The sequence below is a fragment of the Emys orbicularis genome, chromosome 7 (assembly GCF_028017835.1).
Source record: "Emys orbicularis isolate rEmyOrb1 chromosome 7, rEmyOrb1.hap1, whole genome shotgun sequence".
Classification (NCBI taxonomy): Eukaryota; Metazoa; Chordata; order Testudines; family Emydidae; genus Emys; species Emys orbicularis.
Genome location: NC_088689.1, coordinates 20719199 through 20733927, shown reverse-complemented (window position 1 = coordinate 20733927; position 14729 = coordinate 20719199). Strand labels below are relative to the sequence as shown.

The following is a 14729-nucleotide window of genomic DNA, read 5'->3' as shown; positions in this document are numbered from 1 at the left end:
GCTTGATACTTTAAAAAGTGTCAGCATTTCCTATAATCAAAAATAGCAGGATTAAATCCATTGGTGGCCATGAGAAATTTTATAAGCAGTCCTTAAACAGAGCATTGAAATGTGTCTATGACTGTGTACAATCAGAAATGTAAGGCAAGAAGAGACCTAACGAGGCCATCTAGTCTGTCCCTCTATGTCAAGGCAGAGTTAAGTATACCTAGATCATTCCTGACAGATGTGTATCTAACCTGTTCTTAAAAAGCTCCAAGAAGGATTCCACAACTTCCCTAGGTAAGCTGGTCCAGTGGTTAACTATCCTTATGGTTTGAAAGTTTTTCCTAATACACCTCTACCTCGATATAACGCTGTCCTCGGGAGCCAAAAAATCTTACCGTGTTATAGGTGAAACCGCATTATATCTAACTTGCTTTGATCCACTGGAGTGCACAGCCCCGCCCCCCCAGAGCACTGCTTTACCACGTTATATCCGAATTCGTGTTATATTGGGTCACATTATATCGGGGAAGAGGTGTATCTAACTTAAATCTCCCTTGCTACAAACTAAACTGATTACTTCGTTTCCTACACCCTTTGGATATGAACAGTGATTAATCTCTGTCCTCTTTATAACAACCTTTTACATATTTGAAGATGTTACATCCGTTGTCGGTCTTCTCTTCTCTAGACTAAACAAGCCCAATTTTTTCAAATTTTCCTTATAGGTCATGTTTTCTTATTATTTTTATTGCTCTCCTTTGGACTGTCTCCAGTTTGTCCACATCTTTCTGAAGGTATAGTGCCCAAATCTGACATTCCAGCTAAGGCCTCACTAGTGCCGAGTAGAGTAGAACAGTTACTTCCCATGGCTTACATATAGAACTCCTGTTATACAACCCAGAGTGACATTTGCTCTTTTTACAGCAGCATCACACTGTTGACTCTCATTTAATTTGTAATCCACCAAAAGCCCCTTTTCTGCAGTACCGCTGCCTAACTAGTCATACTCCATGTTGTATTTGTGTATTTGATTTTTCCTTCCTAAGTGCAGATCTTTACACATGTCATTATTGAATTTCATATTATTGTTTTCAGATTAATTCTCCAATTTATTAAGATCATTTTGAATTCTAATCCTCTCTCCTGTTGTAGTAGAATATTGCTAAACACTGTTAACTTCAACAACACACATGAACCAATTTTGTTTCAGTACATAAACAGAAAGATGCAAGTAATGTAGGCCCACTCCCAGACCCCTTCTGCAGATAAATCTAGAGGAATTGATGCACACTTGAAATTTTGCCAAGGAGCAGAAATGTAATAGCAGAAAGCTCTGACTGCCTACTAGTTAAATTTTCCAAACAAGATCTATATTTCTCTATGGAAATTCTCTGCAATCTGCTAACAGAATTGCTGGGCTGGGAAGTGGCCAAAAATTAGAAACCATACAGGACAGGGCTCTTAATTGGGTCTCTGGTGACAGACAGCTACAGGTTATCTTTTGCTTGGCTATTATTTTGAAGTAAATACAAATCATGTCCTTCCTCCTGACATTGCTAGCTAAGGATCTGATTGTGCAAGCCTTATTCATGTTGGTGAACTCTTATTTAGGCGAGCACTGGGTATGTATGTCTACAATGCAGCTAGGAGAGAGCCTCCCAGTCCGGATAGACAGACCTGCACTAGCTCTGCTCCAGCTAGCACACTAAAAATAGCAATGTGGACATTGTGGGATGGGCTGTGGCTTGGGCTAGCCACCGGAGCTCAGATCCAGGGTGTCGGGTGGGCTTGGACTCGGGTGGCTAGCCTGAGCCGCTGCCAATGCAAAGTCCACACTGCTATTTTTTGCACTCTAGCTCAAGCAGACCGAGCGCAAGTCCGTCTAATTGGGCTGGGAGGTATGCTTCCAGCTGCAGGGTAGACATACTCTTTGAAGTCAAGAGGGCTACTTGCATGAGTCCATATTCACTCGTTTGAGTAAAGGTTGCACAGAGCTCTTAGTGTCTCATCATCAGTTTCTCAACAGTTTTCAGTAATATTTTCGGAATATGTAAAAATGAAATTAAAAACAAACATAAAAGTTCAGTAATTAAGGTTCTGTCTATATGAAACACTAACCTTTTATTCCTCCAACCTCTCTCTCCTCTACTCAGTCTCACCCTTTTATTTGTCTTTTCTGTCTTTCCATTTTTTAGATGAGGCAGGAGTTCATAAACTCATATTGTAATAAATGCCCTGATCCACATGCTTGACTCCAGTGGAACTGCTCACGTGCGGAGTGCTTTGCTGAAGCAGAGCCTAACCTCTCTAAATAAATAGTAGTATTTTAAAGCTTCTGTGGAAATCTATGGCCAGCCTGATATTTTTGGTATAATAAAAATGGGAAGGGCATTGAAGATGGAAGTGGATTCAGTGTTCCTACGGCATTATAGCTGTGAAATAAAGCCCACTTTTACATTTAGATAATGATTTACATAAACATATGCACTTACGGAGAATGAAGTGTATTCAGGGTCTCTGGAATTGTGTGTCCAAGAATGGATTCTTTGGGTTCATAATACTTCTGCACTTTCACCCTTGCTGCAGAAATTGGCTCTGAAGTGCTGCAGAATTTTCAGGACTCTGGATATATCTCATGAGCCCAAACAAGTGAAAATTACTTATGTATCTCATTCAAGGGATGACACGCTATCTTCTGTTTATGTCACATCCTGGCATTTCCCTTATGTTCTGTTTAAAATGATGTCGACATCTAGAGATTCTAATCAGAGTCCCAGGGATTAAAAATAAATATTTCATTTTACACTTTTATTTCCATCCAAATGAACCAGAATTTAAGTAATCTTTGTCTTGTAATATTTAAGCAACTATAAATGTTTGAAATGATTTGCACAAATATTTCATATTTGAAATGAGAGTGCGCCCTGCCATTTGCACTGTAATTCAGATTTGTATGGCTGAGATGGCTAGGAAATAGCTGCAGAGCAAGATAGTGCAGCATGGTTGCTTATAATATTGGTATTGCATATATATGTGGACCGTAGGTCCTGTCGTTCTTACTCAGGCAAAACTCCTGTTGAACTAAATGGAAACTTTGCCTGAATAGAGACAGCAGGAGTGAGACCACAGATTGTGCCATGATACAGCTCTCACCACACTGCATACCAAGCATACAGGTAGGCAGTGTGGACTAGGACTCAGGAAACCTGGTTTCTATTTCTAGCTCTCCTACGGGCTGTCTTGGAAAAGTCCACTCCACTTTTCTGTGCCTCAGTTTCTTCTCCCACTCCTTGTCCATGTTGTCTGTTTAGACGGTAAGTTGTTTAAGGGAGGGTCTGTCTCTTACTATGTGTACATTCAGGGCCTAGCACAATGGGGCTCTTTTTGGTTGGGGCTTCTAGGCATTACTGCAATACCGAATAATAATAATTAATACAGAATGAACAAAAAGATATATTTCAAGAATTTCTCTTCAGAAAAGGATTGGCTCCTAACTACTTGGGGCCTAATTCTGTTAGATGCTGACCTTAATAAGAGTGGAGGATGCTTAGCAACTCACAGGATTGGACCTACGGTGACCAGATGAGAGATGTGAAATATCGGGATGCGGGGGGTGCCGGCAGAGAGAGAAGAAAAAAAAACAAAAAAACCAAGAGCCGGCGGCAGAGGGAAAAAAAAGAAAAGAAAGAAAAGACGGAGCATAGGAAAAATTGGTGGGGGCTGAGCACCCACTGGCAGCTCCACGCCCCCACACCAGCTCACCTCCGCTCCGCCTCCACCTCCCCTGAGCTGGCTGCCGCATCCTGCTTCTCCCCCCTCCAGAAGCACTTGCGCCGCCATACAGCTGATTAGCGCAAGCCTGGGTGGGAGGGGCGAGGAGGAGGAATGCGGCGTGCTTGGGGAAGAGGCGGGGCCAGGGTGGGAATTTGGGGAGGGATCCAATGGGGGAGGAAGGGGGCGGAGTTGGGGCGGGGGGGGGTGCGAGCCCCCTCTGCCTGTGCGCCGGAGCACAAAATATCGGGACAAATCACATCCCGACCGAACATCGGTCGGGACGCGCGACAAACAAGTAAATATCGGGACAGTCCTGATAAAATTGGGACGTCTGGTCACCCTAATTGGACCCGTAAAGTCTGAGCCAAAGCCCGCTGAAATCAACTTCAGCAGGTATTGGATCAGCTGCTAATGGATAAAGGTTATATTCACACCCTGTTTTCTCAAGTAATGTTGCTATCTTATTTTCATTATCATTTAAGTTGATTTTCTTTAATTTTATTTATCATTTACACGTGTATTTCATTCACAGATTGTATTCGGATTATCTGTACTTTGCAAGTGCGAATAAATCCGCAGAAGACTTTCATGAAAAAGTGGCAGAATCCCTGCAGCTGTTTGAAAATTGCATGCTGGATTACTCACTGAGAGCCTGTGTCTACAACAACACCCTTAACAATGCCATGCCTGTATGTATTTCCAATATCATTTGATTCCTTGCTTAAAAAACAGACTATTTTGTCTGGATTATTAAAATACCAGGCTCCTTAGCAAACTATTAATAATAATTATAATCAAGACATGGTTTAGTTTGTGACTCCCAATAAGCTTTCTTCCTTTTTTTTTTTTTAGTTGGTGATATAAAAATATATTCATGCATGTAAAAACTGATGTGCTGGGTCAGCTGTCTCTTCAGTCTGTTCCCTGATGAATGCCAACAGTAATAATACATTCTTTCTAGTGTGCAGGAGCATGAAGAGCACATTTAGCAAAGATTACAGTTTAATCTTTACTTGCAAACCTATCCAAAAAATAGCTCTGGCAAAGATAAGGCAATTTCCGAACTGCACGTAAGAATACATCATTTATGCTGGATTTTTTCCCCCCAAGAAAAGGCTATTGATAGGTAGATTAAATGCTCTCTCACACTTTTTTAAGCCGTACACAGCAGAAAAGGGAGAATTCTATTACATAAAATATTGGCAAAGAACACAGAGCTAAATCTCAGTGTGATTGTTCCAAAATTCACATTTTTAGTGTTGATTTGTTCTTATATTTTGTTTGAGGGTGATAAAAGGGTTTTTGAAATTATTATATATATATATATATATATTCAGGAGATACGTAGCAGTATCTCTTGTTTACTGTTGGATGCACTTGTAAAGTACCAGGTCTCTGTGATCTAGCCCTTTACCTCTCATTTTCTTGATTTGGGTGGAAGGACACTTTCCTCCTCCTCTCTCTCCAGATTGAAGTAAATTTCATCTCATCATAATTTCCTCCAGTTACTAAAGTAATCTCAGAGGAAATCATGCATCATAGGCCCAAGTCAAAGCCATTTGAAGTCAGTGGGAGTCTTTCCCGTACTGGGAATGGGATTCAAGCCCCATGTTCCTGAGCGTTGCTATTCTGATCATCCGGAAATGGAAGTTGAAAGAGAGACAGTGTCTCCTTTTATTTTATTTAAAATGAATTTTGTAATGTGATATTATGCCAGCAGGGGTTCTTCTCTAGTGGCGACAGTTTCAAGCTCAACAGAGTGAAAGCCACCTCTGCTACTTGTTTCAGATTTAGAGTCTCTAGGAACACAAAGACCAAGGATCTGGACCACTCCCACATTTACAAGTACAAGGTCTAGTCTGTTTTACAAGTTTTATTAAAGTTACAATTAAAGTTATGATTACCCACAACCCGCCCCTCTTCCTGGGGCCCACTTGCTGCCCCAATAAGGCTCAGAGAGGCTTCAGGGTTGTGCAACACCGGTGTCTTTATTTACCTACAGTTATCCCACCACCAGTGTCTATCTATTTACAAGCTTTACAGGATTATTCAACCTCTTTTACAGGCAGAGTCAGCCTTCAGCTATGAGGCCTCCAGTTCCCTCCCTGACTGACTTCTCTCTGGCTGCCCCCCACCTTCTGGCTCCCTCCCAGCCTTTATAGCCCTTGGCTTGGTTCCTGCTGGAGTTTTCCCATAGGGAGCTCAGTTTTCCTAATCTGGACACCCTCTTTTTATAATGTGATTCTGACTAAACCTCATTAGCATTTATGCACATAGTGTACCCTGCAGCTAAGGCATGCGTTAGAAAAATGTGACTACCGGGTATCTCGTAAGCAAAAAATTACTTTTGCTGTTAATTTTTCACAGTATCACAGTACCTTTGGTCACTTACTTATGTCAAGCATTTCTTAAGCCTATGGCCTAGTATGGATAAGATGACATCTTACAGGTCTCAGCCTGTAGGCCTTGTGTTTCAGCCCTACTTACTTAGATACCTAATACAAAATTATCACTTCTAACTACTGATCCATCTTATACTTCTATAATCCTACAACTTAACTCTGTTTAGCATACCATGATTATATATGACCTAACATATTAGTTAATCATAACATCACACAATAAATGAACAAAAAACTAAAATCATTGGCTACAACAGTCTCCTCCCTCCTCAGAGACCGACTATCATGCTCTGAGCATCTCCAGTCATGCTCACTCTGGGAATTGCACACTGTAATGCAGTGCTTGCCAACTGTCTCCCTTGCACAAACGCAGTTGCATTTTGGCATGAATACACTTGCTCAGACCCCTTGTATTTCCCCAGGTGCCTAGACCATCATCATTTGTCCCACAGTTTATTCCTCTTCTTAGACAGAATCTTGAAGAAGGTACTTCTGAAAATTAACTCATTGTTCTTTCTTTTGAGATCACTTATATTTCCAGAAAGCTACCAATGGGTATCCTTAATAAAGCATGGAACTCTAGCCAGGCTCCTGAATGGACTTTTCAGCTTCCTCTCAAGCATAGCTGACAAAGTCTATATATGTGTAATTTGTTATATATTGAAAGAGTAGATTTTTTCTGTGACCTTGGATGTTAGGTTAGTGTGACTACAGCAGAAAAAAGTACTCCTAAGAGACAAGAAAAACAAGTAGCATAGAGATTGCCACTGCTGATAGGTAACCCTCTGTACAGAGAAGGGGCGTTCATCCATTTATCTTCACTTACCGTCAATAGAAAGTGTATTAACCAAAGAAAGGGATGGAGAGCCTAACATTGGAGAGACTACAGTCAAGGAGGATTCTTTGGGAAATGCTCAGTTGCATTGCATAATTTATAGGGGGGAAGCAAATGACTTTCCTGAAAAGGGAATTTGTTTTGGAACAACAGTGGCAAAACACAGGCCTGTATATCGTGCCATTTTTCAGACGTCCCAAGAGAAGTGAAGGTGACTATCCTGGGCAACAAAGGGTTTTTACATTTGAAGTTCTTGCTGGATGAAGTGAGTGTTGATTCTATCCCAGAATTCTCTGTTTGGGTAGAAGCTCAGTAATGCTATAAAATACTGTATCCCAACCTACATTATACAACTGATACTGGTTTCTTACTTGCCCCAGTACCATCCTGGTGGGAGAAAGAGGAATAAACATGAGGAATGCACATAGATGATTTGCTGTAAGATTGTACAGTGCATGGCATAATGTGGCTCTGATCCTGTAATACTAGGGCTGCCCAGAGGCGGGGGCAAGTGGGGCAATTTGCCCCGGGCCCCGCAGGGGCCCCCACAAGAATATAGTATTCTATAGTATTGCAACTTTTTTTTATGGAAGGGGCCCCCGAAATTGCTTTGCCCCAGGCCCCCTGAATCCTCTGGGTGGCCCTGTGTAATACTATCATATGTGAGGGTAATAATTAAAAGAAAGTATTTAGAGCTTATAGCGTTATATTCAATATGTACATAAGGAATTTTGCTACATAGGTTACCCTGTAACTGACAAGGAGCCCAAGACCAATGTCAGGTCACAGTTTCTAAAATAACCATAATTATTAGATTGTAAGATTTTTGGGAAAGGAACTGTCTTTTATTGTATGTTTGTTCAGTACCTGGCATAATGGGTCATAATGATCATGATTGTGCCTCTGGGCACTACTATGATACAAAGAAATAATAATAATAATACTACAAGGAGTTAATAAACTGTGGGAACTGTTTACTCAGAAAGGAAATATTCCACGTAACATCTGAGCCAAGAGTAAGGACTGAATTTGTTGAGAGAACTTTTGAATCATGGTTTTTAAATCTGTGCGCCCAAAAGTTGTTTGGCATGCAAAAACTCAGGCATTAAAACTTAAGTGCCCAAAAATTTAGATGTGCACTTTTGAAAGTGCATATGCAGAGGTTGCTTTGGAAAATTGGCTCTTTAAGTTTGAATAGATTTTGAGTCAAATTGCATAGATTAGTTTCTCTACTTGTCATCTCATAAAAGTAGAAACCAAAATATTCCATTTGTGTTCTTGATTTGGAATTTTAATTTAATAACAATGATTTGACAATAGTTGGAGGATAGGATTAATGTTCTGTTTTTACTGGCAATTCAGAAAGCAGAGTGTTTCTTTTCAAATGACTTCATGTTGTTTATTGATGTGAAGATTGTTTTATAGATTATTAAAATTAATCTGTCCATTGCTGTAGTAATGATTCAAAACATGACTTCTTTCAGAAGTATTTAGGCCATAACTGCAATTACTCAAGTCAACTAAAAGAGCACAAGACATCGTTGTCTGCTTTTATCAATTCTATACTGAATGTGACTCCAAGATGTACCAAGCTTCTCTTATCAAAGGCAGTCTTCCTTTCTGTTTCTATGTCTGAACGGGTAAAAAAGAAACAAACACAGGCACAAACAGGAACTTGGAGTTTTAAGAAGCCTAAACTGCACCCTTAAATGTTTGTTGCCTGTTGTTGAGCAAAATTGAGCAAAAATGGAGACCAGGTTAACGCCAGACTGAAAATTTGTCCCTTCACATAAAAGAGAACGATCATATTTTCCTCTACGGTATACTACAGTGTAAGTCTTCTGTTGAACAGTTAGACGGTGTACTCCTAAATCTGTCTAGGTATTTATGCCATGCTCCTAACTTTAGCATCTGAGCATCTGTTTGGTTCTCTAGGAATTACTAATATTGACTAACAGGAGTATAGTTTAATAGTACACAAGTCCTCCGCCATCTTCATTTTAAGATAACGTTGGTGTCCTTTTCCTTCTGGACATTTGTGAAGTTGAATCTGCCAGGCCGAACTATCCGATGATCATTCTTCATAAAGCAAAAGCTAACAGATTATCTCCTCACATTCTAATTGGCTTGAAAAAATGAGGTGTGTGCCATAGCAGTTCATGCCATTCTACGGAATAGTCCCAACAGCTGAAGGATGGTGCAGATATTTTGATTATAAGAGGTTTTATTGAAGTATTTTCTCTTTGGTAATGCTGTGAGCATGAAGTGTCCTTACAGAATGCATGTTTGATAAGATAGAGGAATAAATTCTAACCCCAATACATCATAAGGTTTGTAAGACATTTCTGAAAGGTGCTGAGTGCCTTCAGCAACCATTGTGCTCAGCCTTGTGCCTTTTGGCCCTGATGAAGGTGAATGTACTTACACATATGTTTAGCTTTAAATATCTCCATGAATACCTATTCAGTTCAATGGTTGAGGGTCAGAGTGCTCAGCACTGAGCAGGAAAGGGCCCTAAGCACATGGGCTCAGGCCCTTACTAAATTGAGACGTAATTTACAAATATAGGGGTCCAACGCTGAAGGATTTAACTATGTAAGTAGCCCCACTGAAGTCAATAGCGCTACTCCATGCATAAGAGCTACATGATCAAGGTTTAAACTTTTTCTAGGCATCATATTTTAAAAATCTTGTTCTAGATCAAATCCAAAATAGATTTTCCTTCCCGTGGAGAACAGTGGGATGAATATTCATTAATTTTGATACAAGATAGAATAAATGAATTAACTCCACTTTTTTGTTTGTTTTTTGTAGGTGAGGCTACAGGTTGGCCTTTATGTTGTGTATCTTTTGGACTGGCTGACTGTTTTCGACAAGGGTCAGATACTAGTTCTCCGCTTAGAGGATCATGCATCCAATGTTAAATACACCATGCATATGGTGTTCCAGTTTCTGGATTTAGGTAGGCATCATCTAGCTGGTTTGAGTGAAGTGCAAAAGTCATGCTTACATTCTGGATTATTAATACTTATGGAGAGACAACATCAAAGATGTGAATCTGTGTTGATAGAGGGGCAAATTGTGCTGGCCTAACTCAAACAAAATTACCATTGGCTCCAAAGCGCCCATTGTTTTCAATGGGAGTTTTGTCTGAGTAAGGACAGTGCAAGAGAGTGAACAAAGAATGAATAACTATGTTATAAAATCAGAAACATGGTACTTCATGCACGTGTTTGAGCATGTAAGGCCTGATCCTACTTCTGTTGATGTCAGTGGGAGTTTTTGTGATGGACTGCAGCAGGAGCAAGAGCTGGCCCACGCGATCTAAACAGCCAGGTGAAATACTTCAATGGTATGATGTGTTTCATTGCCAAATCGGCAAATCCAGAATCTGAGTATTATAAAAGGCAGCATTTCTAGTGTCTTGGGGAATATGTTTTGACTGTCATTGACTGAGACATCTGTTGCTAATCGTCAGAACAACATTGACAGACAGAACAATGCCTGATATTGGTTAGACAGTAGGAGGAGGAGGATGGAGATGTGGCTGCACATTAACCTGGTTGAATCCAAACATTGGCCTAGGTAATTAGATTTAGCAGATTGAACAGATAAGGAGCCTGGCCCCTGCTCCTCCCATCTAAGTTGCATTGAAAGAGGTCAGTGCACAAGTACAATTCAGGAGGGGTAAAGTTTGCTCCTATACTGAGAGTCATCGTAACACTACTTATATCCCACTGAAGTCCTTAAAGAGGACTGAAGTCAGATATAAGTGCTGCACTGTTTGACTGGGTGAACTTCACCCTAACAGGTATCAGGTGGCTCCTTCATAACAACAAAAATTAGGAAATAAAATGAAATAATTGTTACCGAAGAATGCACATTAATGGTTATTTTTACTGTCATATTTGTTTTCTGAAAACATGTATCTACCTCTAGAAATGATTTATGTTGCTTATTGCACAGATGATGAATTGATATGAAAGGAAAACTAAGTATTTCCATGTAGTCTAACTGAAATTTATTTTACTAAACTAAACCCGTAACCAGTATTCTGGAACATAACCACTGCTAGCAAAATTCCATTAATCTTTTATTGACAAACCTATTTACTTGGCCATTTACATTCTTTAACATTAACATTTTGAGAAGGAATACATTAAAGCAATTTTCTTTGACTGCAGGGCCTATAAGTGAGAAACAAGAAGCTCTAATTACAAAGAGTCCTGCATCAAACACTAGACGTCCTGAGGACCGAAATCTGGGACCCATGTTACCAACGACAAAGGCAATTCTAAGAGACTTCTATAGGCCTTTTAATACAAAACTGGCACAAGTTCTTTTTGATGATGCTTTTTTATGGAAAAAGACATAATATGTAAGTTCACTTCCACAAATACACTGCTTTAAGGAGTTTTTATTTTTTAAAGTCTATTTTTGCGTGCACATATTTACATTTTATCCATTCCAAGGAGAAGCAAATCTAATGAGATGAGAGTTCTCTTCCCTTAGCATACGATATTTCACTGAAGCTAGATTACATTTTCCTTGTCAGAATGTAAAACATCCTGCTTATCAATCTCTTGCCATTTCTTCCCCCCCCCAGCAACAGAGCAGTATGGAAATAGCATTGGAATGAAGGAGTTCTTTTACACTGTCTGGCTGTGGTTTTGAAGTTTAATCTTCTCTAAAACTGTACAATACATAATTAGCATTGATCTCTTAAAACCACACTTATGTCATCACTTTCAAGGTATGTTCTCCCCTCATTCATTCCAAAGTAATAAAAAAATATCCATTAGCCATTAAAATCGTTATTTGAATTTAATCCAAAATTCTTTTTTTATTACTACAGCACATCAACACATAGTGCAGAATCTGTTCACCCAGATTAATGCTATTACTTTAGTTAATAAACTAATCTGATATATAAAAACATAACCAAGTGACTTTTCAAAGTATTACTGTATTTAAGTAATTCCCAAACCTAATTAACTCCTCCAAATATGCTACAGTTTGTAGTAAAAGAAGAATTACATATTCAGTGCAAGAATGAGTAATTTGAAAGTATTAAGTTAAAGAAAAAGCTATACATTTTTGGGCATAATAAGGAATAACAGAAATACACAAGTTTCTATTTGATTTTTTTTAATTTTACTTATTTAAATGCACATATGTAGAGTTCACTCATCTACATATTTTCCCAAGAAACCAATAATGGGTCTGATGTTAAGTCCAGTGATATCAGTGGAAGTCTTTTGTTTCAGTGGGATTTGGATCAGGCCCTACATGAATTATTGTGTAATTTTCCATTATAAAGAAACATGTTGAATTTCTGAAACCATTTAAAACCTAATCACTAAATTCATATACTGGTACCATACAGTATCATGCATGACAGTATAATGCCTTGCATTCTAGTAGGATAGGTACAGATAAACTGATGAAGTTGCACACATTCTTTGTTTCCCTGTTTGGACAATTCGTATGCCTTTAGACCAAAGTAAGTTCAGCTGTACAATATTTCATGCTTTTTATTTACAATACAGTAAGTTACATTCACCTTTCAGTTACACCCACACAACCTCATTGAAGGCAGAATTTGGCCCAGTATATTCTAACTGTAAAGTTGACTTATTTTTTAATTAGAGTGGATTATAGCCAAATAAAGACACTTATTTCAGTATAGTTTCTTCTCAAGGGCTAGGTGATACCTTCACTGAAATGAATCCAAACTGGATCAACTACAGCTGATGCACCAACGTCCAAAGAACCAGTTCTAACTAGTATATTGTGCTCTTACTTTTGGATACTATCATTTTGCTCTTGTGCCTGTGTCCATAGTAGAGCTGGCTGAATAATAATAATAAAAAACAGATGCACAAACATATCTGCAAATAATCGTACTGACTTCACTGCGTTGCTGTCTGTGGGGTCATATTATTTATTATTTACCAGTATTCCCTTGACTGACATATAATGTGGAAATTGTTCATAAATTCTGAACATTTCATAGAATATCAGGGTTGGAAGGGACCTCAGGAGGTCATCTAGTCCAACCCCCTGCTCAAAGCAGGACCAATCCTGCATTAAATCCCCAAATGGCCCCCTCAAGATTGAACTCACAACCCTGGGTTTAGCAGGCCAATGCTCAAACCACTGAGCTATCATGTGAAAATTCATGTCAGAAGTTCATCATTGGGTATTCACTATTTGCAAATCTCCTGTTTAAAAAGATTCAGTCATCCAATCTGGGAGCAGAAACAATACCACAGGATTCAGGTGACCCATTCTCACACCGCAAATGTTAATAGTTTACAGAGACAAGTTGGGAGAGGTAATATCTTCTATTGGACCAACTTCTATTGGTGAAAGAGACAAGCTTACACAGAGCTTGTCTTTAGGTCAGGGGAAAATAGTTTACAAACATATATTCAAAATTGTTCATGAGAACCATTCAGTGAATACTTATGAATATTTGACATATTTGCTGAAATCAGAATTGATTCGAACTCTCTGTGAACAGAAATAAGGTCTAAATTTTCAACAAATATTATTTACACTGTGGTCAGCCCTATTGTATACCAGAATTAATAGTCAGGAAATGTGGATGAAAACTACCAAAAGCATTTTTCTGTGGGAGTTCATTGTACTGGTTCATTTTCACTGGTTTCCATTCAGTTGTCAATAGCACAGATCCTGAACTGGTGGTACAGATTTACCAATGCTAAATGCTAAAGATCTTTTTGTTAGCACTTTGTATCAGGAATGACTATGTGACCAAATTGCACTGAGCTAGATTGTATAGCGTTCGTCCATGTTGAGCAGCGCTAGCTCCCATGACTAGTCCCATTGAATTTAGTGGTTGCAAAGGGGATTGTGGGTGGGAGGCAGTTAGGGCCCCAGGTGGCTGTTACACCCAATGTTTCATCTCTGGTGACAACCTCGCCTAGTAGTGCAGTCCACGAACAGCAGCTTTGCCTAATGGATACAGTTGTTGGTGGCAACTCTACCTAGTTGGTTCAGTTTCCAGGCAGCAGCTCCACCGAATGGATACAGTTCTTGGTGAGGGAAGAGGAACCCGGACCCTCCCACTCCACCGAGTTCCACCTTCACTCACCCTGTGGTATCTTGTGTCAGCCTCAAGTCAGCTTCCCTGGGTCACTTCCTACCTCCTTCTGTATTCCAGCTGGCCGTCGTCCGTCCTTGGGGAATGCTGCGTTCCAGGCTTAGTCCCAATCTGTGGGGCATAGCCCAAATCACAGACTAACCTTTAGTGATCAAAACCTTTGTATTAAGTCTTATTTGCCCCCAGCACCATGCTGGGGCATTACTCAATTCTAACTCATAGTACAGAAGAACACATGCTACCTGTTCACCAACATTATTTCCCACTGCATCCTTACTTTGTGTCGGAGGATTCCTACTCAAGTTTGGACAATAATGGGACCACAGCCAGAGACCTATTGGGTCGCAACTAGATCATGTACAGCAATGTATCGGAAGGATGCCAGCTGATAATTGGTACAAAGGTTATTGATTCAAAAATGGAAAAGGAAAAAAAAACGAGTATATTCCAAAAAATGATTGATGAAGTTTTGGAAAGATCAGATTTCCCTTGTGCTCAAAAGAAGTGCTGCTACATGTACACAAGCTAGATCTCTGTCTAAGTTTGCCTTTTTTGAATGTAAAAATAAAGAAAAATATCTGAGAAGAGCTAGGATGTTTTA

General features: G+C 39.5%; 1 protein-coding gene across 1 annotated transcript in view; it reads left to right on the top strand.

The window, feature by feature from the left end:
* CHST15 (carbohydrate sulfotransferase 15) overlaps positions 1–11374 on the top strand; it is a 29117-nt gene extending 17743 nt beyond the window's left edge. The window contains exons 5-7 of the mRNA XM_065408568.1: positions 4295–4451; positions 9814–9961; positions 11184–11374. Of these exons, the coding sequence (XP_065264640.1) occupies positions 4295–4451; positions 9814–9961; positions 11184–11374 (496 nt within the window). The remainder of the gene's footprint in view (positions 1–4294; positions 4452–9813; positions 9962–11183) is intronic.
* The last annotated feature ends 3355 nt before the right edge of the window (positions 11375–14729 follow it).